This window comes from Thunnus albacares, chromosome 20, assembly GCF_914725855.1.
Source record: "Thunnus albacares chromosome 20, fThuAlb1.1, whole genome shotgun sequence".
NCBI classification, from domain to species: Eukaryota; Metazoa; Chordata; class Actinopteri; order Scombriformes; family Scombridae; genus Thunnus; species Thunnus albacares.
The window spans coordinates 8,772,335-8,798,804 of NC_058125.1; the positions used below are offsets into that span (position 1 = coordinate 8,772,335).

At 40.5% G+C, this 26,470-nt stretch overlaps 2 protein-coding genes across 3 annotated transcripts in view; both read left to right on the top strand.

The window, feature by feature from the left end:
- Positions 1-2,856: 2,856 nt before the first annotated feature.
- On the top strand, positions 2,857-9,472 carry ercc4 (excision repair cross-complementation group 4). Its single transcript, XM_044338520.1, has 11 exons — positions 2,857-3,188; positions 3,925-4,105; positions 4,388-4,583; positions 4,666-4,873; positions 5,079-5,259; positions 5,532-5,663; positions 5,873-5,977; positions 7,263-7,830; positions 7,937-8,029; positions 8,141-8,253; positions 8,401-9,472. Exons 1-11 carry the CDS (start codon positions 3,012-3,014, stop codon positions 9,138-9,140), a joined length of 2,694 nt encoding a protein of 897 aa, XP_044194455.1. The 5' UTR covers positions 2,857-3,011; the 3' UTR covers positions 9,141-9,472.
- A 1,868-nt stretch (positions 9,473-11,340) lies between these two features.
- Positions 11,341-26,470, top strand: part of mrtfba (myocardin related transcription factor Ba) — a 28,826-nt gene continuing 13,696 nt past the window's right edge. For both annotated transcript variants that reach the window (XM_044337502.1, XM_044337503.1), the window contains exons 1-3: positions 11,341-11,527; positions 20,663-20,750; positions 23,273-23,523. In XM_044337502.1, coding sequence (XP_044193437.1) covers positions 23,361-23,523 — 163 coding nt within the window. In that variant the 5' untranslated portion in view covers positions 11,341-11,527; positions 20,663-20,750; positions 23,273-23,360. The remainder of the gene's footprint in view (positions 11,528-20,662; positions 20,751-23,272; positions 23,524-26,470) is intronic.

Below are 26,470 nucleotides of genomic sequence, written 5' to 3' on the forward strand. Positions count from 1 at the left end.
GCTGGAGTGTTAGAACTCTCTCTCACACACATTTAATATCTCTCGCTCTACCACTGTACCTCCTTAGTCAGCGTTACACTCAGAGTACGCTGTAAGAATGAAATAGAAATGAAAATCTTATGACGTATGTGCAGAGTTTGGCATTAGAAGACACTTTTGACAGTCATCTGCTGAACCATGAAAGTTTTTCTGTGCTCAGCTTAAATCTGAGTTTAAGGTGTGTACAAACAAGTGCGGTTTTTGTGACATTACAACTAATTCGGAGCTAATCCTGGTCCAATATTCAATTTATACAAATGTGATGTGGAAAGTTGAAGCCTCCAGTGCACAAACACTGAGAACAGACTTTACAGTGCAGTAGGAGACATCTTGTGTCCTGCAGTTTAACTTTTGAAATGAGAAACATTTGCATATGAACAGGTTTGTTGCTTTTTTCAATGAGGGAGGGGAAAATATGTCATTTTAAGAATTCTTAACTCATTAACTGAACTTTTTTTTTGTGGAAACCCATATTAGAAACAAACTATTATTCAAAGCAGAGGCTTTTTAATATGTCTTAAAACATGTCTGGAGGGGAGCTTTAAATAAAAGTGCAAAAATATCATCGACTCAGTATACTTTGTGCTGAAAAATATGGCCCCTGCCTAATAGCTAGTTTTAACTACTTCATATACAGTTAGGTAGTTTAGTCTAATGGCTCCCAGCTGAGGGGTCTCAGCCTTCTAAAAGGTCACATAATAATGATATTGATTAATGGGCAAGACAAAAAAGCTAACTTCATGCTCCATAAATTTGTATTCTTCTTTTTTTTAATAGATTTCATCTCTGTGCCTCTAAAGTGTAGAAGAGTAGAAGTACAAAGTAGCGTAAAATGGACAAGTACCCCAAAATGTACAGTACTTGAGTAAATGTACTTGTTGAGGTCAGGGATGTGTGCAGATCAATCAAGCTCTTCCACACCAAGCTATTTTTTGTGACTTTGTGCACAGGGTCATGTCATACTGAAACATTATTTTGGAAAGAAGAGATCTAGTCCAAATCAAGAAAAACAGCCACAGACCAAAAGTAGATAAAAAAGGCGTGTATATTTTGCTGTATAAAACCTTCCATATTACTCTTCCTTTACTTGTTGACAGCATTAATGAAATGAAATTCAATAGTGATGGGAGAGTCACTGAAATATGAGTTTTAATTAATATACTATAATATACTTACTTAATTTCTGTAACAGTCCTTCACCCCTCATTTATTCAAAATCAGGATATTAAAAGAAATTAGTTTTCTTGACAGATTCAATCGACGGAGTGCGCACACACACGCACACACACACACATGCATGCGCACACAGGCACAGAGTTTCCTGTGTCATTTCAAGGGTAAGTTGAACTTTGTAGAAGAGAAAAGAAAGAAAGTATTGTCCAGATAACTAATTATAATGAGTCCTACTCAGACGTCCATGTGTTGTTTTATATAATCAGGCTCCACATGGAGTGAGTACATCACAGTGGACAGATGTAAACATCAAAGTGGCTAAACTCAAGCCTGTGGTCTCCAAATGGTGAGTCATGCCCATGCTTCTGTGTAACAAAACGTTGTGTGTGTGTGTGTGTGTGTGTGTATGTGTGTGTAGTGGACTGGGGGCGGTGGGCTCAGCTTCGTCCTGCTCCTCTGCTGTCATTCATGAGCGCAGACCTATTCTGGTCCTCTCAGCCTCCTCTCTTACAGCAGAGAAATGAGGGCTGACACAACAGAGTTTACAAAGCCCAGCTGGCAGGCTTTGTTATGCAAGCATATTACCGCTCTGTTCCTGTCAGTGCATTACAGGAATAATCCACCCGAAAACACACTAATACTGTCAGTAAAACAGCTATTGGCTTGCTCTATGTATTTCTGGGCCAATTTCATTGTTCGATAGTGTATTTCTTATTGCTGCAGTTGGCTGAGAGAATGGATTAGTGCTTGACTGGTGTGAGTCTTTTAAAGGCCTGATATTGATACCATTATATTGATGCAGCTAAATGCCAGCTTGTTGATAATCAGATATGATTTTAATTACTTTAAATGTGATGTTTAAAAACAACATTACAAGGGTTTTTTTTACCAAATGATTTTCTTTACTTGTCATGGAGAAAAGGGCTCTGACCATTTAGATTCATAAAAGACACTGCATGTGGTTTTTCAAGTTTTAATTAAATTATGTATAATCTATGACTAACTATTGTCCAATGTGGTTACAATTCCTTTTGGCATGCTATGAAAATCAACTTGGAATGACATCATTATTTCATCATTTTTATGTGGGAATACAGTTGGGAGTAGGGATTGTTTTCTATCATAATTGGTGCCTTCACATGCTTGTGGGAAATTCCAACATCAAAGACTTTAGAGTTTTCTGTCTGCATTCATGGCTTGTCATTTTGGGAGATCAAAAACTGGAGAGACAACCCAAAAGGATGACATGAATCTAGGATTGTTCAGCAGTAAACTGTAACATCTGAAAAGTTGGGAGTTTCTTACAAAAACGCACGCAATGCTCAACAAAGAGGACTTTCAAAACTACCATTATATTTTTATGAGAATGTGAAAAAGAGATATTTATGATGTGTTTGATTTATGTGTGTGTGTGATTTATGTGTGTCTGTGTGTTTGTATGTGTGTGTGTGTGTGTGTGTGTATAAAGCTGAATAAACCACCAGTACGCAAAGTAATGCAAAATAAATACCACACAGTTCATAAAAATATCTTTTTAAACATTTTTAATACCTATTTTCTACCTGCTTCAGTCCTCCACATCACTAGAAGGCGCTGTTGGTCTTCAACGCTTCAACTTCTTTGTTTTACCGTCACGTGACCGGATGTGCAACTTCAAAACATTGAATAATAGACGCGGGTAGTGCACCTGTGTCTGGTCCCGCAATGATTTCTGTCACTTTTAGCTAACATTTGTCACCGGGAGGGTAGAGAAAAGTGGGTGGTTTCAGTGCTCTGGAGTCTGTTGCGGTGGCTCCAACATGGCGGGGCCTCTGCTGGAGTTTGAGACCGAGATGTTCCTCAGTCTGTTCGGCTGTGACGGGCTGCTGGTGGCGGCGGAGGGGATGGGGATAGACCGCATCCTGCTGCAGTTCATGCGGGTGTACTCGGAGCAGGGCAGCCTGGTGCTTCTGCTGAACACAACCACACCAGAACAGGTAAAACCGGCCACAGATATTAACTTGGCTGCGTTGGTCGTTTGAAAGCTTCATAACTCGCCCGTTGCCTGGTGATATGAGGCAATGAGATAGCTAATATGTCGACAATTAACTGTTATTTGTCAATTTTAATTACTACTTTACTTTATCACAGCTCATAAGACATCTCGTTTTTGCCTTACTTGCAAATGTAATACACTTATGGCACTGTTGTCATACCTCAGAGAAGGAGCAACCAATACACTGGGACCAATGCATTATCATTGTCAGATAATAAATAATTTTACCTTATTAAGTTGCAGTTACACAGAAAATACTTTTTAGTATTTGACACATGATTAGTATGTGTTGAACATGTTGAAGATCCCCTCCAGACATGTTTTAAGACATGTAAAAAGACTCTGCTTTGAATAATTGTGTCTGAAAAAGTTCAATATCCTAGTTAGAAGCTCTTAAAATGGCATCTACTCCTTTTGCCTCATTAAAAATCCAGAAACTAATCTGATATCCGTTAAGCACAAAGAAACTTTACACTTTCAGTAGCTGAATGTGAAAAACAGCCTTCGAATGTCAATCTCTGCACTTGCATCATTCTGCACATCTAAGCCATAGCAAAGTCTTGCATTACTTCTGGGTATCAAAGTTTTATTGAGTCACCTCTCGCTGCAGCTAGTGTGTGAAGTTAACTATAGCGGGTTCAGTAAAAAATACTGTCTTTCTTGCTCTCCCCTCTCAGGAGTATCTCACGGAGCAGTTGCGAATGGAGGGTGTGACCCACCTGCCCAGGACGGTGACCAGCGACGTCCAGAACAATGAACGCTACAATGTGTACACTGAGGGAGGAGTGCTGTTTGTCACCAGCAGAATCCTGGTGGTTGACTTCCTCACAGACCGCATCCCTGCTCATCTCATATCAGGTAAGAATGCATGATCACAGCTGAATTGATAGCTCTGATTGCTTGGTACATGCTGTGATCTTGATTATCAATAGAAAATGATTAGTCTAGTTTATTTTGGCTGGAATATTTGTTTATGTGGTTGTTATATCTTGTAAAATATGCCAAGTCAAAAACTGGATATTCAAAGTGAGGCAGTGCTTATGCTTATTTTTGTTTTCTAGATTAGTCAGTAAAAATTCAATGAGTACAATCCTAGAGTAACATGCTCTTATCATCTTTCTTTACTGTCCCTACCTTCAGGCATCCTTGTGTACCGTGCTCATAAAATAATTGAGTCGTGTCAGGAAGCGTTCATCCTTCGTCTGTTCAGACAGAAGAACAAGACAGGCTTCATCAAAGCCTTCACTGACAAGGCCACGGCCTTCGCCTCGGGCTTCTGCCAGGTGGAGCGTGTGATGAGGAACCTCTTTGTCAAAAAGCTCTACCTCTGGCCCAGGTATGATAAACCTTTTCCACGAGAGATATTTAGACATGTCATAGCGGACCTGTAACTGCACTCCGTGTGCTTCATCCAACAGATTCCAAGCATCTGTGAACACAGCACTTGAAAGGCATAAGCCGGAGGTGGTGGAGCTCCATGTGTCATTGACGCCAGCTATGAGGGCCGTCCAGAGCTCCATCCTGGACATAATGAGTGCCTGTCTGAAGGAGCTGAAACGCTACAACCCCACCCTGGAGGCAGAGGATCTCTCTCTGGAGAACGCACTTGGCAATGCTTTTGAAAAGGTGTGCCACTTTAGAGATGAAGGTGTATGGAAATGGTTTTGAGTCGGACAAAATTATATTGCACCTTCTCTGCATTCTTGCTGTTTGATTGTGGTGTTTACTTTCTTACCAGTGTCATCAGTTCTTAGTAAATCTCATCCCACTTAAAACAGGACACATTCTGTTTATTACAAAACTGCATTCTGCCTCATCTCACTCCATTCAGACCATCCATCACTACCTTGACCCCTCGTGGCACCAGCTGGGCGCCAAGACCAAGGCGCTGGTTCGGGACCTGAAGGTGCTAAGGGTTCTCCTGCTCTACCTCACCCAGTACGACTGTGTCACCTTCCTCAATCTGCTGGAGTCGCTGCGCTCCAGCCAGAAAAACTTTGGCTCCAATGCAGGTGAACTAAAAGTATTCATCTGCTGAAATACAAGTGATATTACAAAATCCATGACTCTTTGACAACATGATTCAAAGACTCTTGTGATGTCAGATGTCATAAATTCATGGTTACATTTAATGCTTTTCATCAACGAGCCCAATCACATTATTTACATTTCATACAGTATATTATCATCATCATTTTGTGCTTTAATGGTGTAAAAAATTGACTTAATTCTCAGATTCAATCTTCTTTCTCCTTGTTTGATTGCCTGTGGTTGTAATTGTCAGGGTGGCTGTTCCTGGACTCCAGTACCTCCATGTTTGTGAACGCCAGGAGCAGAGTGTACCGCATCCCTGAGAGGAAGAAGAAACTCAAAGTGGGAGCAGAGGCAGAGGAACAGAAGCCTTCTTCTGCCTCAGGTGACTAACCAATGAAGAGATCTCTGAAAATATTCATCAGAGAAGATGTGAGCAATTTTAACTGCTTGTATAATTATTATTGCTGAAATTACTAGAGGGTTTGTGTGTGTGTGTGTGTGTGTGTGTGTGTGTGTGTGTGTGTGTGTGTGTGTGTGTGTGTGTGTGTGTGTGTGTGTGTGTGTGTGTGTGTGTGTGTGTGTGTGTTTCAGAGGTGAAGCGGGAGCTGGTGCTGGAGAAGAGCCCAAAGTGGGCGGCTCTGACTGAGGTACTGCAGGAGATCGAGAGGGAGAACAAGAGCTCTCAACATGAACCAGGTTAGCGTTAAAGCGTTATAAGGATCCATCATGTCAACAGCGCATGTCATCTCTATTCCACGAATTCACATTTAACGTGCTATGTCAACAGAAATTCACATATACTACCTTTTAGTTTCCAAAAAGTGCTTTTGTTGTCTATTGACGATGATCTTTTGTAATTTAAATTTTAGCCTACTACATAGCACAGAAATGCCTCCTGTGTGGACAAGCCATAAGTGTGCATTCTATTTAGGTGCACCAGTTCAAGGCTCTGGTGTTATGCATGTTGGCTCACTCGCACAGCTTACTGGCACACCCAATCAAATGCAGACAGAGTGCTAAGCGACTTAATCGTTTTTTCTTTCGAAATCACAATTTGAGAGGATGCAGTTTTCAAATTGCAAGAGCTGGGAGATTAATCATCAGTTTTATAAGTAACAGTGTCTTCACAAGCTGTAGCAAGTGAACATTTAAGCTGGTGACCCGTGATCAATATGCTTCTGCATGCCAGTATTTACACTATTTACATGGCGATGGTTTAGTCAAAGAAAATACGCCATGCTGTAAAAGTTTTAGGTTTGAAAAAATGAGTGGGCTATTTCTTTTTGCTGTTCAAAGGAAGAACTTTAAGGCACAGCATATCATTGTTTCAAGCTAATCACATAAAAAGATAAATTGAGGCCTCCAGTATTTTGGAAGCAGTCTGTTCTTTCTTTGAAGCTAATGTTGACTTCAGGCAGCTGCAGCGCAGAGCTATCAGCAGTGTAAACATCAGTCAGATATTAAAACACTGTCAGATGTGACCTACTGATAGTTTGTTATTATTAACATAGCTGGGCATTATGTAGCTGTTGTAAATAACTAATAAGTGTAACATATATTTAAATGTTCACTGAGTTAATGTAGCACAAATGTAATATCTTCATAAATGTGAGCTTAAATTGGTCGTTTTTCCAAATAAAAAACTAGTCAAGTTTACTTAGAAGTTGACTTGATTATTGACTCTGATTGATTGATTGAAAAAAACATGGGAAGTCCTCAATAACGAGCAACAGCAATATTTTATCTGTTCTTTTGATAATGCATGGCACAAACATATCTTATTTACAAATACAGGCCTGTAGTTATTAATGGAGAATAATTGCAATTTAATTTGCTATTGCAGTATTAGTCCAAAATAAGAAAAAAAGCTATTAAATATCAATGTCCACCATGAAAAAGGTCTATTGAGAGGTGTTATGTATATGATGTTGACTCACTATGTACTGTGTGTGTCTTAACTGCATAGCATGTCTCTCCCCAGGTCATGTGCTGATCTGTGCCAGCGATGACAGGACTTGTGCCCAGCTGCAGCAGTACATCAAGCACGGGTCAGATTGGCTGCTGAACAGACTATACGCCCGCACCATCGCTAAACGGGACTCCGCTGCTGCAGCTGCCTTTGACCTCGACACACACAAAAAGAGCAAAGGCTGGCCCAAAAAAGGGACCAAGGGTAAAGAGCCTGCACAGAAAAAAAAGTCCACAAAGAGTAAAAAAAGACCGTCTCTGACCCTGACCCAGATGGTGGGGAAAGAGGAGGCGAACGAAACGGCAGCGATGGGCAGCAGTGGAGACGAAGATGAACTGATGGAGGAAGAGGAAGGGGAGGAAGAACAGCTTAAGCTAGATTTGTCATCCGATGCTTACTACGGTGTCCTGAAGGAGCCGCTGACTGTCATCCACCCACTGAAGGGCTGTACCGACCCCCACAGCTTGACGCGGGTGCTGCGTGAAGTGGATCCCAGTTTTGTGGTACTGTATGACGCTGAGATCAGTTTTGTGCGCCAACTGGAGATCTATAAAGCAAGCCGGCCTGGAAAACCACTTAGGTGTGTGAGAAAAAAAAACAAATGATCATTTCAGATCATTAGTGTGGTAGTGCGCTAGAGTCACGACCCATTAACTCAGCTCATGATCTTCCTTTTTTCCTCTTAGGGTGTATTTCCTCATCTATGGAGGCTCAACAGAGGAACAGAAGTACTTGACAGCGCTGTCTAAGGAGAAGAGAGCCTTTGAACACCTCATAAGGTCAGAACTATTACTTTTACCTCAAGCAGGCTCAATGAGACTGTTCAGGTAGTTACTTTGTATGAAATGTTCACACTACTGAGAGTATTTGTTGATTGTGCACGTCTGCAGGGAAAAGGCCACTATGGTCATCCCAGAGGAGAGGGAGGGGCGAGAAGACACCAATCTGGACCTCGCTAGAAATTTAGAGCCTGCCAACGCCACCACCAACACCCGCAAAGCAGGCACGTCTACTTCAGTCATTTTTGAAGAGTTTAGATTTGCTCTCTATTTTTTGATTTCCTTTGTCTGTCTTCTTTTTATAAAACTTTTACTCCAAAGCGTTCTTGAACAGGGAATGTTTGTGTTCCTGTTTGTCGTTTGATAATCAGGAGGCCAGGAGCAGCCCAAAGAGCCCTCACGAGTCATCGTGGACATGCGTGAGTTCCGCAGTGAACTGCCCTCCCTGCTCCACCGCCGTGGGTTGGACATCGATCCCATCACCTTAGAAGTAGGTGACTACATCCTGACCCCGGAAACCTGCGTGGAGCGCAAGAGTGTCAGCGATCTGATCGGCTCACTGCAGAGCGGACGCCTCTACAACCAGTGCCTCTCCATGACCCGCTACTACAGAAAACCGGTGCTGCTCATCGAGTTCGACCCAGCCAAACCATTTTCCTTAACAGCCCGGACAGATTTCCGTCACGAGATATCATCTAATGACATTTCCTCAAAACTCACCTTACTCACTTTGCATTTCCCTCGGCTCCGCATACTCTGGTGCCCCTCCCCACACGCCACGGCTGACCTCTTCCTGGAACTGAAGAAAGGTCGCCTCGAACCAGATGCTGCAGCAGCACAGGCAGTCACAGCCGAGTCGGACATGGTGACTGAATCAGCAGACCTGTATAACCCCGGACCTTATGATTTTCTGTTGAAAATGCCTGGAGTCAACATAAAAAACTATAGAGCTCTCATTAGAAACGCTGACAGCTTGGCAGATCTAGTCAAATTCAGCCAGGATAAGCTAGCAGAAATACTGGGGAACGCTAACAATGCTAAGTTGCTTTATGAGTTTCTGCATAATGACGCTGATGTTCCAGCTCCGGTGCAAAAGGGCAAACAGACATGATAGGCAGTAAAAGCCTATGATAAAACGTTCGGACACACTTTCCCATTCTTTTGAATGAGAAAGTGTATCCAAATGTTTGACTTGTACTGTATCTGTATAAATATATTTTTCCCAACGTCAGGTGTCTTTAGTGTAGAACTACATCTTGTATTTGTACATAGGGAGTTATTTGTCTGTGAAGTGAAATACATAAAATTGTACAGAATTAACTAAAATAATGCAAATGTTTTGAATTTGTGAAACTATTCTGCAAATGTGTGCAAAATGTTGAACTTTTTAAATTAAATAACGGTAAAAAATACTTTTACACTCTGGAAAAATAAAAATCTTTAGTATTTTTATATTTTGCATTACCTGTAAACTCAAAATAAAGCTTTCTCAAACAACACAGTTCATTATAATTAACATATACTATTTATGCTATAGGCTAGGCTATATACATTTAACATATAATTTATTGTAAAATGTATTAACTACTTACTCTACTTACTGTTATTTAGAGGTAGAAAGTTGCTCAAATACTACAAATGAATACTAATAACCCATCAGGGAGGTGGATTACTTAATTAGGTAAAATGACAAATCTCAGCTGTTTTTTATACCTTTTTAATCCACTATAGTTAAAAGTCTCACAAATACAAGACAAGTAACAGTACTTCATAATTGTATGTACAGTACTTGAATAGTAAGTAGTGTTGAATAATAGAAGTGGTGTACTTGACTGCAGTGTAAATCACTCCCAGTATGCTGTCGCTCAGTTCTGATGGGCTCTTTCAGCATGAGACATTACTTCCAGTGAACTCTCAGTCGATGGAGTACACGAGACCTTAGTCTGTCTTTGTAGATTCTTATACAGGTATTTTTACATTACAACTTCTTAAGTGAACTCTTAACAGAAAAGAAACTGGTAATAGTTATAGCAGTGTTCTGTCCTGTACATTTAATTGGTGGTGAAATGTAATGAAATGTAAGTACATTTACACAAACAGTGTACCAAAGTATCATTTTTACTTGATCTTTACTTTTTGTCCATTTTATGCTACTTTATATTTTCACTCCATTTATCTGACAGCATGCAGATTAAGATTTTACATATAAAACATATGATCACCATTATAGTAAATCATAATAAAACATTGATGGGGTCTCTGCATAATACATATTTCTACTCGTGACACTTTAAGTACTTGTGTTACATGAGTAACATTTTGAATATTATTGCTACTTTTACTGAAGAAAATCATCTGAATACTTCTGAAGTGCTCTCAGGGTGGGGCCAGGGAAAGTTTGGGTGTCCTTTCTTAAATGCCAGATGACCCCGAGCTGTGGGATAATTTAATTTAATTTAATTTTATAATGATGAGATGACTAATGAGATGACTAATGAGGGTGGCTGGCTCAGCTCTTCCCACTGTGGATGCAGTTTCACTGTTATGCAACACTACTAAATCATATCTGAGAACAAACATCAAGTGGGTTCTTCTTCTTCTTTTTTTGTAATATAATTTTCTTATTAGTGAAAATACAGGCAAAGTCCAATTGAACAGTGCATGTGTAGGAACGAAAATGCTTTTTCTGTATTTAACAGTTTTCAATAATTAAAACAAAACAGGAGAAAGAAAAACAGTAATGCTCAAAAAATCGTACAATGAACATTCCTTTGAAAAATGAAGTGGTTTCTTAGGACAATTTTTTATAACTATGATGCCTTTTTTTCTCCCAACTTTATTGACAACAGTCAAACTCTAACAACAGTAACATACAAACACGTTTAAAGAACAAAAAGAAGAAACAAAGTACCAGGGGCTTCAGTCAGGACTAAAAAATGAAGTTTAAAAAAACATTGGGTAAGGGGATTGTGCAAAACTTTTTACATTCAGTAAAAACAAAATCATACATAGGAGGAATAAATAAATAAAAGAGTACAGATTAAGAATTAAGTAACATCAGTCGATAATTTTATATGTTTCAAATATTGTTTGGGTCTTTGTTGCTTTTCTATTCTTCAGCTTGACTGGAGAATTGTAATAAGGTTCAATCAATTAGAAATAAGGAAAAATTTCATTTTAATTTCATTTTATGTGAATGGAATTTGCCAAAAACTATAAACAGTTGGTGTTATGATGCATATTTGACAGCAGAAAATGCTGCCAGGTACATGGCAGCTCATAAATGTTGACCCCTGCCCTCCACCACGCCCCTCTTGCCCGACAGCGTCATTACGTCACTCTGCACTCTCGCAGCCATTTTACTCCGCGAAATAAACTTCAATCTCGTTGCTAGAGGAAAAAAAACAAACACAGAAGACTATTCTGCTGACATTAATGGATATTTCACTGTGAACAACAGCCCGGACGCCTTCGGGGGTTTTCAGCTTTCATAATTCGGTAAGAGCCTGTGTTGTTTTTAGCATGTTAGCCTGTGTTAGCTAAACCGAGCTAACTAGCGAAAAATGTGAGGAGGTTGTTGTTTGTTGAGGAGCGTCCCGTGATGCGCAGGCAGAGACAGCAGATAAGGCTCGGTAAGACCACACAGGAAAACCACAGGGGACGAGTATTTGACCGCAAGATATGTTTTGTTGCCCTAGAAACGAGTATCGCCGTGTTTTATGGACGGCGCTGTCGGCAACACACTCACCTGTCAGATTTAAAGTGTCTAGCCAACGTTAGCTTCTCCCACACCCACCCACTTCCACCACCAATACCACCAGTACCTCCTTAGGTTACTTAAATGTATTTTGCACTGTTCAATGTATTATGTATGTATTATATATCTTTGTACTACGTGTTTATTTCAGCATGCATTCAAGAGCATGACATAACGTTACAGTATCGTTTTGAGGTGGCAACCCGGTTATCACCCAAGTCTGTTACTAACCACGCACGCTGTGTGATGAGGCCCCCTCTAGCTTATGCACAGACCCGATGATGATGTCTGATTGCCCTCCGATCGATTGAAGCGAGGAAAGTGAGGCAGTGCGGCAGCAAATCCAAACAGGTCGGGGTCTGTGTGAGTCATAGTCGGGCAGGATGTGTGTTGGTTTCATTGGCGGCTTTATCCAGTCACAGTCTGTCACTGAAAAGTGTGAATTATTAGGGTAAACTTAAACGCTATGGATATGGTTGGATGGCAAAGTAATTATCCCAAGGCTGTTAGTGTGTTTTGCTTATTTCAGCCTCCCAGTGCAGTATTAGTTTGCAGGAAGACTGTCTGCTTGGACCAGTTCAGACAAGGCTTTCCATGTCTCTCTCCCTGTGGTGAGTTAAATGGAACTGAAACACAATATCACAATGTAGGCAGAGGCGTTTGTATTTAATAGGACTTGATCTTTGTCAAAATGTAGGCTAATATTAAAATGCTGTATCAATCAAGCGATTTCTCTTCTTTATTTATATAGCACCTCTCAAAGAAATCAAATGCAATTCAAAATGCTTTTCAAGAGATTGACAAAACATGGGATGTTTAAAAATAGATTTAGAGGCTGGCGTGGCAATTGTGCAATTCCACCCTGACAAAGAGGAACGAGACAAAATCCCTTACAGTATTGTCATGCTTTAATAACGCTCAGATCATATGCAGATGGACTCAATGTCTGTGTCAGGCAAAGAGCAAAGAGGCAAAGTGAATCACAGATATATATATATATATATATATAGTCATCCATCATGAAAGCTACAAACATTTCATCACTCCTAGAGGCAATTAAAATTCAGCAGCTAGCCCATTGTTTGTTACTTATCATGTTTCTTTCCTGGGCAGCCTCTGCACCCATCTGCTGAGAGGCCTTTGATATATTTTGCATCCGCTGGGAACAGTGGGCCGAGCGCCTTCTCAAACTCCCTTATCTGCACTTTAGCTTTGCCCTCTAAACATTTATTCTCTGTTCATACTACATCCACGCTAATACGTTTTTACTTTATAACAGCGTTTTAAAACAAAAAACAATCTCCATCCAGACGAGCCTTTTAGCAGCGTTTCAGAATTAATCTCCGTCCTTACTAACACACCTGTTCACGTACGCTGGGCATGCATGGTGGGTGTAACCTCTGATAAAATTATCCCACCAGGGAGTCTTAGGATTTTAAAAAGGCAGTAAGTCAGTCTGCACTGATCTATAAATGTGGGTGATTCTTACAGTACCTGCTGTCCACAGTTGCTTTATACTGTATGAAAAGCTTCTTTAGTTCATTAAATCCCTGCAGCATCTGAAGGCTGCAGGACTAATATGTTGATAAATCCGCAGGCTCTGAGAAGTGCCGCGCCGGAGCACAGTGCCGTTATGCATGGCTGATCACTGTGTTTATCCTCATTAAATCACCTGATGTCACCAGGCTGATGCAGTATAACCACACACACCTCTACACACATCAGACTGGTCAGTTATAACTTGATATTCTGCTTTTTATGAAGGAGACGTCAGGTTAGCAGAGCTCATCATAGCCTCTTTTCCAACTTTCTTTACAGCAAAAGTAATGTTGCATGTTTTTATCCTTGAAACATATTGCAGTGCAAATGCTGTTGTTGTAGCATTAATTACAAAGCTATGTGACCATGTACGAGGTGAAATACATTAGAATTATTGCTGAAATAGTGGCGGTCTGATATAATCATATAAACAGCTTTACCAAATCAATTTCTTATTATTACAGTTGTATGCAAAGTTTTGGTACCCCTTACTTATTATGTCATAAATTGAGCAAAAAAAAAGCCATCATTGTGGCATGAGCAAAAGTTTGGGCACCTTAAGGTTTCCGAAGTCTCAGATTATTTTTACAAGGTCCCAGACCTCAATCAGCTCGTTAGGCCTGAGGCATGTCAACAATTGTCATTAAGAAATGTCAGCTGGTGCCCATTTCAAAGCTTTACAAATACTCCTCGTGCAAACATTCAGCAACCATGTGTTCCTCTAAGCAGCTGTGTAAGACTGAAAATGAAAGTTATCGATGCCCACAATGCAGGGGAAGGCTACAGGAAGATAGCAAGACGTTTTCAGCTTGCGGTTTCCACAGTGCAAAACGATGGCAGAGATGGCAGTTTAGGGAAACTGTGGAGGTCAAAATGAGATCTGGAAGATCAAGAAAACTCTCAGAGAGAACTGCTCGTATGCTGTTCAGAAAGGCAAATCAGTACCCCCATTTGACTGCAAGAAACCAGGAAGATTTAGCAGCCTGAGGAGATGATTGCACAGACGATTCTTACACAAACAAGGCCTTTATGGAAGAGTCAGTAGAAGAAAGCATTACCTGCGTCCACATCATAAAATCTAACATCAGAAGTATGCAATGGAACATCTACAGAAGCCTGATGCATTTTAGAAACAAGTGTTGCGGACTGATGAAGTTAAAATAGAGCTCTTTGGCCACAATCAGCAAAGGTATGCTGGGAGGAAAAAAAGGAGCAGCATTTGATGAAAAGAACACCTTGCCAACTGTTAAGCATGGGGGTGGATCTATCATACTTTTGGAGTTGTGTTGGAGCCAGTGGCACAGGAAACACTGCTAGGGTGGAGGGAAGAATGGATTCCACTAAATGCCAGCAAATTCAGGAAGCAAACATCACACCGTCTGTTAAAATGCTGAAGCTGAAAAGAGGATGGCTTCCACAACAGGATAATGATCCTAAACTTACGTCAAAATCCAACATGGACTACGTCAAGATACGCCAGCTGAAGGTTATCTATCACAGACCCCTGACTTAAACATAATTGAAAATCTGTGAGTAGATCTTGAAAGAGCTATGTATGCAAGACAGTCTAAGAATATTGCAGAAATAGCAGTGCAAGGAAGAATGGGACTAAAACTCCAAATACAAGAATTGAAACGCTTTTAGCTGGCTACAAAAAGTGTTATTTGTTAAGTGGTGCCCAAACTTTTGCATACAACTATATAGTAACTAACTGATGAAAAAAAACCTACTCCATCTGTTTTTGGGTGCAGATTTGGGGTGATGTGTGCTCATGTTGTGATGCTCTCAACCATTTCCCGAAGAAAAGCTTTTCGTTTGTTGAGCTGTCAACTGTGATTGGCACAGCTGTCTCAGAGCTATGAGAGCTGAGGTGTGACTGACTGAGAGAGTATTTAATAAACACTGCACCCGCTGATCTGTATTCACCCTCACTAACACTTTTTGCATGTTACGCTGCCGCACACACATGAACCACAATAGCAGGTGTGCACAGAGATGCCAACACAGTCCATGTGCCTCCGTGCTTGGCATTTATTATTCAAATTTTCAACTGAGGGTGCAAAATATTAAACTGAGGGTGTAATGCATGCTTTTGCACCTTTAGTAGAACTGAGCCTGTCCGTGTCATCGTTTTCAAAAGTCTCCGTTTCCATCCATCCAGACTAAAATGCAATCCCGGAGAAGCTCCCTCAGCTAAAGATCACATGCTTAAGAGTCAGAATAATTAAACATAGTGGAAATTAAACGTGATTACATGTGCAGTAATTAAAACATGGTTACATGTGCAGTAACTGTACTAACATGTGCTACAAAGATAATCAAACGTCATTATATGTGTAGTATGTGTCATCTCTCTCACAAGACTAATGCACAAAAAAAAGTTACTGAATAAGAAAACAATAAAATATGGGTAGTTAAGATAATAAAAGATAGATAATGAAAGATAATACCAGCAATATAATATAAACAGTAAATATAGATAAGATCATATAAACAGTAAAAAATTAAATTATGAAATACTTTACAAAATTGATAGATTATAGTAAAACCGTAAAATGTTAATAGAATAAAATAAATAATAATCAACAGTAAAAGGTTAATAAAACATAGAAAAGAATAAACAATAATGATGTTAATAAATAAAATAAGTATATATAACAAACCATAAAATGATAAAACACTAGGTAAAAGCCAGGTTTTTAGTTCAGTTATAGAAGCGGATTCATGTCAGGGTGTTTGTGTCTTGACTGACATTCAAGGGTTATCCGCCCACAGAAAAGCTGCATCCAATCTGGGCAGTTTATTCAGATTTGTGTTCATTTCTCAGAAACTACTTTACATAACAAGCCTCCATAACTCATCGTCGCAGGCAGCACTTGCTGACTTGTGTCTGTTTAGTTAAAGGTTGTTTCTATGCAGCTGCAGGAATGGTTTTCCTTTTCTTAGGAATTATGGCATCCAGTCAAGTAACACCTTGTTTTTTGTTTGTCCAATCCTTTTGTGCCTTTTTTTTTTTTTTTTTTTTTTTTTAGACGATCTTTTAAGCAAAGTCCACAAAGGCAGCCAGGAAGGAAGCAACACCACATGTGTCTGTGGGAACAGAGCAGAGCACTGAGACTCTAGTGAATAAGCCACAGTGATGTCATCACTTCTGTCTTATCTCTGGATAAAAGCAGACATTTTTGTTGGACAAGACTCGATCTATTTAAGGCTCAAAATAGCCGACTCAAACTGTGGTTTGGCACAGAGTGGTTCTCATGCTGTGTGCTCCCATATGTGTGGGTTTGGTATGTTTATGGTACATTTGTACAGAAGCTCTCACATGGTTACAGCGGGGATTAGTTAAGGTGATGTGAATAGTGTAAATACGCTTACAATTATTTATGATGACATATAACATGCGTAATTAGATGTGAAGTGCTTAGTAATATGTCATTTTAATGTTATTTTCAACATTCCTCTGTTCGTATCAGATTGAATTTTGTGAGATTTTATTCCATTGAGACTCTCAGTCATTGAGGACAGAGGATATTTTGTTTTTAGAACTGACATTTAAATTCTAGTTGCAACATCAGCAAAACTCTTATCAGTGATTCATCATGATGTGTTATTTTTCATAGTCAGTTGTTAATGTTGTGTTTATGTCTGTGACCAGAAACCAGACCACCTTGACTGTTCATGGTTTATTAGCTCTCAGACTGAGGCTGCAGTTATCAGTTAACTCATACTGTCAGTTGAGTGAATGTGTGTGAGTGCCTGTGGGTCCTTTATCACCGGAAGGCTTCAGAGCCAGCTCTATTGTAGTAGAGCTGACCCACGACCTATTCTCGTCAGTACACAGAGACTAGGAAGGGGTGGCGTCTCTCTGTTTGTTGCTGTTCTGGGTACATAACTCTGCACCGTGCAGTCCCTATTCCCTCGAATGGCTGCACAATTATCGGTTTTCATTTGCTTAAGTATCTAGTTGGTCTTTGCCTTAAATGTTTCCACGTACAAGGTTGCATCAATTTCATTCCAGTGTTTCCCCTATAATTAAACAGGTCGCTGCCTGGGAAACTCTTGGTTGTGTAGCTCCTTTAAGAAACAGAGCAGTGCGTAAGTGTATGGTTGAGCGAGTGCAAGCGGAGGAAAAGGTTAGCAGTAAGTTGTCACTATGTAAACCACAGGCTACAGTGTGTCAGTTCATAAATGCTGCAGCTTCCCAAGAAAAGTCTCATCTGTTGTTTCACCAACTGCTGGAAAAGTAAAGGGGATTAGCTCCAAAGTTAGCGACAATGGGTTAGCCTAACCTGACCAGGCTCACTTAAGGTGGACCAGCTATTCTCATTTTAGTGTCAATCTCAGCTGCTCCTAGACAGAGAACGAAGAAATGTCTGGCTGCTGAGCCTCTCCCGAGTTGTGCACCTCTCCCCCTCGCCGCCACCACTGCTGCTGCCACCCCCAGAGCAGTCAACATAGGGGAAACACCGCATTCAGCGCCATCAGCCTTCAGATCAGCAAGATGTTCCCGGCAGAGCGTTGTAAAGACTTGCTACCTGCATTGCATGTAGGCCTTTAAGGCTGTGAGAGACAAAGAACAGCCTCAGGGGCCTGACGCACCTAAACACATACTGCAGAAATGTCACTCAAATGATAACCTGGTTGAGCTCCCTGCAATGCAGATAGACATTCAAAATGATTCAACTTGAGCTACTTTATTGTTTTCAGTGAATCAGAGAATCCATCCTGGTTCATCAGGCCTGGTCTGAGATGCTAGCATCATGGGACACTACAGAATGAGCTCTTCACTGAGCATTGGTGGTGTGGAGAAGTTGTTTCACAACACCATCAAAGTCTGTTGGGCAATGGCACTGTCACTGTCTCATAAGTAAAACACGTCATTTAGAAGTCTCTTGTGATGTATTTTTAGCCTCTCTAGTGAGAGCGTGGGGCTCTGAGGATGACATCGTCTGTCAGTTTGTTGGGTCTTTTGGTGGTGGTGGCACATAGACTTTATGGACCCTTAAATTTTCCCTTTAGTCGTGCCGTTCATGGTGAAAGATCCTTTCAAATAGTCAGATAAGGCTAGTCCACATCACCAAATTTTTTTGACTCTCCAAAGCAACAATTTGACAAATACAGGCCTAAGACAAATGTGACAAGCCGGCATTTTTCACAGGAACGGCATAGGTGTTGAAAGTGGGCCGGGCCGAGATAAAGACCAGAGCTCCTCTCTCACAATCCTCACTGCTGACCTGCACCTATTGTCTCTGTGATGGTATTTATCAGGGTCTTCTTCTCTCTCCCTTCTTCCTAAGCCTGTTTCTCTGTCATCTCCACTAAATGTACAAACACCGATTGACGAATGGAAGGACTTTTCATTCCTGACGGCGTTGCTAAAGTTTTCCCTTCTGTGATAACTTTCTTCATTCATCTGTCTTAATAACACGTCGAGCGGACCAGATGACAGCTTGTTGGCAACGTGTGTATCAAGAAAAAAAAAAGACTGTGTGCTGACAGGGAAGGGAAGGGTTCAGTTGTTAATATCTCTGTGGTTGCATGGTACAGTGTCGATGATTGACAGAAGCGTGGGCCGCAGCAGTGATCAGCATCACCTGTGTCCAGATTTTAAATACCAAACACACCCCGTGGCAGAAAAACACACTACTACTCTGACTGGCCATTTGACAAATCAGTGAACTGTACAAAGCTACTTATAGCAGTCAGCTGGTCTTTTTTTGTTGTTGTTGTTGTTGAGACCTGTGTTTAGCCCACCTTTGACGCTGGTAGTGTGTTTACTTGTGTGTGTCGTGTATTACCCTTTGATGAAACACATGGTACTTGTTGCCCATGCCATTAAAAGAACAGTCTAGTGCAGAGCAACACGCAGTGCCTGCCATCTGGATCTGCTCTTTGATTCCGCGGGGGCAGCGCCGATGTTTATCCCACAACGCCTCGTCGGCCGTGACAGTTGTTTGTTCCTTCCTCCCTCTTTCATTGCCCCCTTTCTCTCTCACTCACTCACGTGTTCGCCCAACCTCGTTCACCCCTTTTTACTTTGCCCCCCAACACATATACACACACACACACACACACAGCATGCAGCGCTACGTCTGTTGGAATGCGACCCTCGCTTCATTTGTCTTGTCTTTCACTCTCGCCCGTGAAGTTTCTGACGCAGGTTTTTGAAGGTCAATACAGATTTTTTTTTTTCCATCTTGTCCATGCTTTTTTTATGTCAGTAGGTAAGCCTGTAAGCGTTTGAGCATTCATCTCCCTAAGACTTGTTTTACAGGTTAAAAATACTGTATTACTAGTGAAAAGGTTTTTTTCCACAGTCTATATGACGCTGCTGTTGGAGGATGTTACCACTACACAAACTCTATAAGAAATAGGTAGTACAAGAGTATTATCTGCCCAGAGTGTCAGTAAATTGAAACATCAATCTAACCCAAATCCAGTTATCTTCTTCGTAACCTAAGCACATTTGCTGAAGTGGCCTGAAAGCTTCTGAGTGTGTGCGCAGTTGTGATTGATTCGTATTCTGAGAGTCTCTCCCTCAGACTGCAGTGTGTTGCTACAGCTCTTTAGTAATCACTACCAAGAGTTTCTATTGTCTCTGCATGGATGCACCACCATTGTCATAGAGACCACACCGCAGGTTTTCCTAGCAACCTGTGAACATCAATTTTCAGACCTCGATGCATCCTTGAGTGTCGGCTAGTTTCATTCAGGCATCTTTAAGTGGTACTTATGATCCGTTTTATTCTCTACTTATCTTCAAACACACCTATTCAAGTAACACCAGTGTCTGATTTCCAAATTAGCTGTTGTATTATTGTTTTAATGCACTTAAATTTTCTAAGCATAATAAATATGCCATTAGCTTGAGATAGTTGTTCCCCAGTTTTATATCTTATTCAATCGTTTCCTTTTTAAAATGTATTCCATTGGCAGTGTGTCTTTGCCCTAATGCCATGTATAAAAGCCAATGTTTTAGTGTTTTAGTGGTAGGGCATCTTTTGGTTTTACTTTAAGAAAACTGTTTTAAATTTCTATTGACAAAAGCTATTTGTTTAGGATAAACGAACCAGAAATAGCCAACATGGCAGGACAGAAATAGAAGAGCATTTGCAACAGAAGCTCATTTTAAAAACATAAAAGCAAATGGAAAAGACAGCACAGTGCGAGGCACAGATGTGCAGAGTAGTAACGCCACAGGAATGAGCGCCCAGTATCACAGATGCCACCAAAAAGAAAAATGAAAAACCTGGATTATCACTTTCAGCCCTGGTTTGAATTCAGATAGATTGCTAGCTTTATGGTATTTACGACCGATCTATTCTCTGTCCTACCAGGTCTGACTCCATGGCTTAGTGTGACTGTTGACAGAATCTAGCCCTGACATCTCTGTCCTCCGTCCCTTGCTGTCCCCTGCTACTAAAGGTAAGCATGAACTCATCGACTAAAGAGAATTATTATTATTGACTGACAAACAAATGGTGTCCAATGGCTAACTTTGACTTTCTGTTTTATCTGACAGATACATAAACAGAAAGGAAAGTTGTTTCTGTGTGTAACCAGCTGTTCTGGCTCTAAATCTGTATTTGAGGAACTACTATAAAGGGAAATCCAGGGAACTCACCAACTCACCATACACTTTTGACCTTGCCTAGAAAATTCAAAGAAAAAGACCTCACAGTGTATGATGTGCTATTTGACATTAATTACTAAAGATGCTGTTACTGGATATCTGTTACTGAAGTTCTGTCACAAAAAAACCACTGACGTTGAACTGTTGAACATCAAGGCCTCAATTACTTCTTTAGCTTTGTGTTTTCGTAGCACTTAATCATCATTAGGGGGCCACAAAGTGGATGTGGGTCAGAAGCCAAGTTTTGAAGAGTGGGGGAACTTTGCACTGTCGGACAGATTCAACTTGTACAATTTAGATTAAGGCTAGGGCTGTACCCAACTCAGAACTTTGTCAGTCGAATCGGATTTAGCTGTTGAATACGAAGATTCGACTATTCCTAAGAATTCCTTTTCTTTTTTTCATATAGACCATCTGGCAATCAGAAAATCCACTGGCATGAGTTTCAGTGACGATTTCAACCATGTCAACATCATCAAATGCAACAGAGTCATAGGAACATATTTTTGAGCATTTAAAAATCAATAAAAAACAGCTGCATATGATGCAAGATTTGAGTTGCGGCCTATTTGAATTGCTGACATATAATCTTTGGCTGCCATATGGATTTGTTGGAATAATGAGTCAGGCAGTACACATGTATTTCTGTTGAAATCAAGCTCTTATAGCTTATTTTTTTATGACACTTTAATCATCAACAACAATTTGTAAATGAATAAACAAATGAAACAGTTTTAAATAAATTCATGGCATTGTCTGCTTTGAAGTAAGGACTTCTCATCTTCAACAGGATAGCCTTATTAGGCTACAGTATTTCTCTTTAAACAAAAAATAAATAAATCCTAAGTGTAAGCCAATAAATAAACAAATTGAACAGTTGCAGTTTAAGATTTGACTGACCAAAAAAAAAAAACCGACTGCACAGCTTGAGTCTCAGTGGACTGGGGGGGTCTCCAGCAGATGATTTGACTCATTGACTTTGAGGGGGCAGCTCTAATTAAGGCTGAAATTCCCCATCTGTGTCCCGTCATTTCCTGTCATTTCTGTTATGATCTAAAAAAGATTTGAAAAATATTCTTGAGAATTTATCAGTGTTTAATTATTTTTTTTAAACATGAAAATAAAAAATAAGTTACTGGAAAGCAGCTGACAATCAGATCAGCTCATAATCAGCAGCTTGTTTGCATTTTGTTCTCACTTTTGTCACCACTTTCTATTTATAGGAGAATATTCTAAACTCTGCTCGTTGAAGAAGACTTCATTTACTGTAAAATGTGGTGATCACTGTATAGTCAAATACAACCGCATTTGCTAGGATGATAAAAACAAAACTGTATGAAAATCAGTGTAAGCTATTGTCTGTGAAAAATGGTAAAGTCAAATAAGATAAGCTTTATGTATAGCGTACAGCAGAAATACAGTGTACCGTACATGTTTGTGAAATGATGTCTTTACTTGAAAGCAAGGATGGAACATAGTTTACTTTTTATGTGGTAGGAAAAGGAGAAGAAAGAAAGAGAAAAGAGTATAGGCTTTAGGATTTGTTGTGTTTGGATGTATTACTCAGCATCAGCGTTTAGAAACCAGAAGGAACAACATGTGTTTTAACCAAAAGTGGCTGAGTCCACTTATGTCCCATAGTGCCAAAGACATTAGTGGGTCATGTAATGCCTTTGGCACTTTTAAGAGCCTACAGGGAGAAATACAGGCAGCCATAGGAGCATAGTAAGTCTCAGCCAAAAGCAACACATCAGGATGGTTAGTAAAGAGTGCTTAGGTCCTAGCAGGGATAGATGTGGGTGCTGCTGGAGAACGATAAATAGCATACATACTCCAACTAAGCAGTCTGTCATCTGCCAGTTAAAAGACTGTTGGGAAGCCATGGATACTAAATTGTTTGTTTTGCTCCCCGAAATGTTTCCGTTCCCTTCGTTTGAAACCACCACGGCGACGTCATATTCCAGATCATGAAGCCTGTCTGAACAGAGAGAACATTCATGCACAAACTGGCGTTGTTTCTCATGAGCAGCGGTTTGAAGTGATTATTCAGTATAATAGCCAACCCTGCTCGTTTAATGAATAATTTGGGCTGGGACTGAGCTCTTCCAGATGGCTGAAATGAAATGCCACCCTTAGCATTTCACCAGTTGGGTGAAGTAGTCATACCAGCAGCATGATTATTATTATTCTGAATTACTGGTGTTTTTTTTGAGAGTCCTCAAAATATCCCAGAGTGATGTATTCCTCATGTGAAAGTTAGTTTTTTTTTTTTCTAACTCCTTATTCTCTTTCCCTTTTCCTTGTATCCACACAGGTAGCAGCGAGACATAACTTAACCCACCCTGTTGCTTGCCTGGGACCCCCCCCGCCCCAGACCATCCCCAATCCTCTGTAGAGGCAGGATGGAGCCCCAGGCTTCCCAGGGGATGCTAGTAGCAGAGGGGGATTGTGGGACAACGAGTCTGCTGGTGCCCAGTCCCCAGAGCGAGGCGGTGACCCATGAGTTGGAGGAGCTGTCGCTACAGCCCACACAGAGCCTACCTCCACTCAATGAACGCAAAAACGGTAAGGACACGCTGCTGTACAGGCCTGTCATGATATGCTAGAAGGCCACCGTGTTGAAAGAGTGACCAATAGAAACGGATGATACTTAATTAGTCACAAAATAGAAAATGAATAGTCCTTTCTTACCAAGAGTAAGCTCAGCTTGCTAGCTCAGTAACTAAAGGATAAGACCGCCAATTTTCTTTATTTTTCCTATTGTCAACAAATCTCATATGCCGTTGTTGTCCTAAAATACATCAGGGAGCCACACTGCTTCACTGGGTGATATGTGCCTTCGTCACAAAGTTTTGGGCTTGGTAATTTGTTAGCTTGTTGTGCTACATATCACAGCCTCTTGACTTTGTGCTACATTATACATTTCTCAAAGAACTTTATTCCAGAGTCAAGAGGTTGTGATATGTAGCACAACAAGCTAGCAAAACTCTGTAAACAAAACCACATTCCCACATGTGCAGGGGTCACTGCCTTACACGGAACTACTCTCTGGAGAGTAAAAATGTGATCGCTGGTATTAGTCTTTTAAGCAGTTTCTAAACAAACTACAGTAGCCTTTGGGGTGAAGGAACATGTCACTCAGTTCAGCAGTGTGGCTCAATGACATGTTTTTAGTAGTTTTTGGACAACAGTGGAGCTCTACGACACAGAGGAATACGATATATCAGGCTTTGGATACACACACAATACCTGTAAGTAGGATGAGTTCATTGTTGGTTTGGCTCTGCACATGAGATTTGTTGAGAATAAGAAAAATATAGACACATTATATCTTGTTGGTTTCATTTGTAGAAAAACTGAACTGTAAAAACAATTCATCCTGCAGCCCAGTTTTGCCATTAATGCCTCTGTAAGTAAAAGGTCTACACCCACTTAATTAATGCACTTACTCGTGCACACAGGCACGTACTCCCAGAATCAACTTATCAGTTTGGTCATAGATATGAGTCCTCAACTCCTGAAACCTCCATCAGCTTCTATTATATGTTTGTTCTGCACAGGGAAATTATCCTAGCCAGCCTGCACTTTAGCTTCTCATCACCATCACAATGTTGGTGTTGTTTTGGCAGCCACATGGGACCAACTCAAATAGTGATGGATGGGTATGCCACTAGCAGGCTAAGGGAGCGGGTTAGATTCACTGCTGCCTTTGCCAGTTCCTAATCATGGCTTAGATGCTGAAGGGAGATCAGCCAGTCAGTCAGTCAGTCCAGTCACTGTGATGTTAATCACCATGCTCAGAAATGTCTGATTTGTCAGATGCAGTGAACAAATGCAGGGTGTTTAGCTGGAGCTGTTCCAGCTTGGATTAAACATGTTTTGGATAAATGTAGGATTCTGCGCTGTCGTGCTGCGGTCTGCAGGAGAGCGCAGTAAAACTTCTTGACGGTGGAAAATTTCTGTGGAATGTCAACAGTAGTAGCACCCACTCATCATCTTGGCTTTTGTCATTTCCCCTCCCGTGAGAACACACACCTCATACTTTCCACCCTGTAAGCCATCTCCAGCACTCTGCCAACCGCAGAGTCCCCTCTCTCATATTGGTTTTAACGTGCAGGTGTTAATCTGTCTGCCGTCATGACAGATATGAGTGTCTGAGGCCAGTTTAGCTGTGTGGAGGCTGCAGCTCAGAGAGTCTGGAGGACTGCTCCATCAGCAGAGTAGGGTATTGAGACTGAAGTTGTTGTTGACAGGGAATAAAGGTCGGGTTATGCTAGAAAAGAAGTAGTCCGTACGGCAAAAATGTTCATACCTGTTTCGAACGGCCACATTTGAAGACATAGAGAGAAATAAAATGAGATAATAGTTTGAATAATGGCGCACATTTTCAGACAGTCTTTCCTGGAAGGCGTTCATGGTTTGTACACATGAAAAGTCATAGAAATAGCTGTGTAACAAATGAAAAAAGAAAGCAAGGGAGAGAAGGTCAAACCCTGCTCACTTTCTCACCTTTTTCACATTTGTCAGTTTTGGAAAGTTACAGAAATTGTCAGACATAGACCCCTCCAATTACTTCTTTGAAAATGTGTTGAGAGGGAGGGGGTTTCCGAAGCACTTCTGATGGCGCCTTAAGAGTCTGGCTAGTAAAATGCAGCTCATACACTGAAATCTACAAGGTGACTCCTCGTGACAAGTGGAACCAAACTGAATTTCATGTGTAAAATCGACGGAATGCCCCTTTAAGGAAAACCCCTAATGTTATTGTAGACTACTCTGTCAGTCGCTGTTGATTACAATGAATGTTTGGATCTCCACATGATAATCGATTTACTTCCCAAGTTGACTAGTGGAGGCAAAACAAAGACAAAACAGAGTTTTGAGAAAGTTTCACTTTTTAAAATAATGTTTGCTGAGTAACTGCTTTTTATGTTGTACAGTAAGTCCATCGTAACCGCAGCTGTCATATTTGAATTATTTTTAGAATTCAGTCTTTAGTCAGAGGTTCAGAAAATAGGCCAAAGTCATGGGAGGGTGCACACCCCCTCGCTGTTTCCACTATTCAGGTTTAGCAATGTGTTTGAACTTTAGTGTTTGGGTGACAGAGTTCTGTTATAACTCAGAAACATGTGTTCATCCAGAATGTCTCACACATACACACACGCATATCACAGGCTGACCTGCTGTGAGGTCTCATGCGTAAGTGAGATTGTTTATTTTAGTGGGGCAGTAGTGTCAGTTTTGTATTCTTAATCCTAACTCATTACTTTAATATGACCAGAATACATTAGAACTGAAACAATTATTAGATTAACTCTTATCGACCGAAAATTAATCAGCAACAATTGTGATAATTGATTTATCATTTAAGTCATTTTTTAAAAGTAAAAATATCCAAAATGTAATGTTTCCAGCTTCTCAAATATGAGAATGTGGTGCTTTTAAATGATAGTGAACTGAATCTCTTTGAGTTTTGACTGTTGGTTGAACCAAGTGATTCATCGATTAATGGAGA

Excerpts from the sequence above, each read along its gene's own strand:
- ercc4 (XM_044338520.1), top strand. The coding sequence starts at position 3,012 with ATGGCGGGGCCTCTGCTGGAGTTTGAGACCGAGATGTTCCTCAGTCTG. Across the intron at positions 4,106-4,387 it reads CCCTGCTCATCTCATATCAG|GCATCCTTGTGTACCGTGCT; the intron begins GTAAGAATGCAT and ends CCCTACCTTCAG. Across the intron at positions 5,978-7,262 it reads GAGCTCTCAACATGAACCAG|GTCATGTGCTGATCTGTGCC; the intron begins GTTAGCGTTAAA and ends GTCTCTCCCCAG.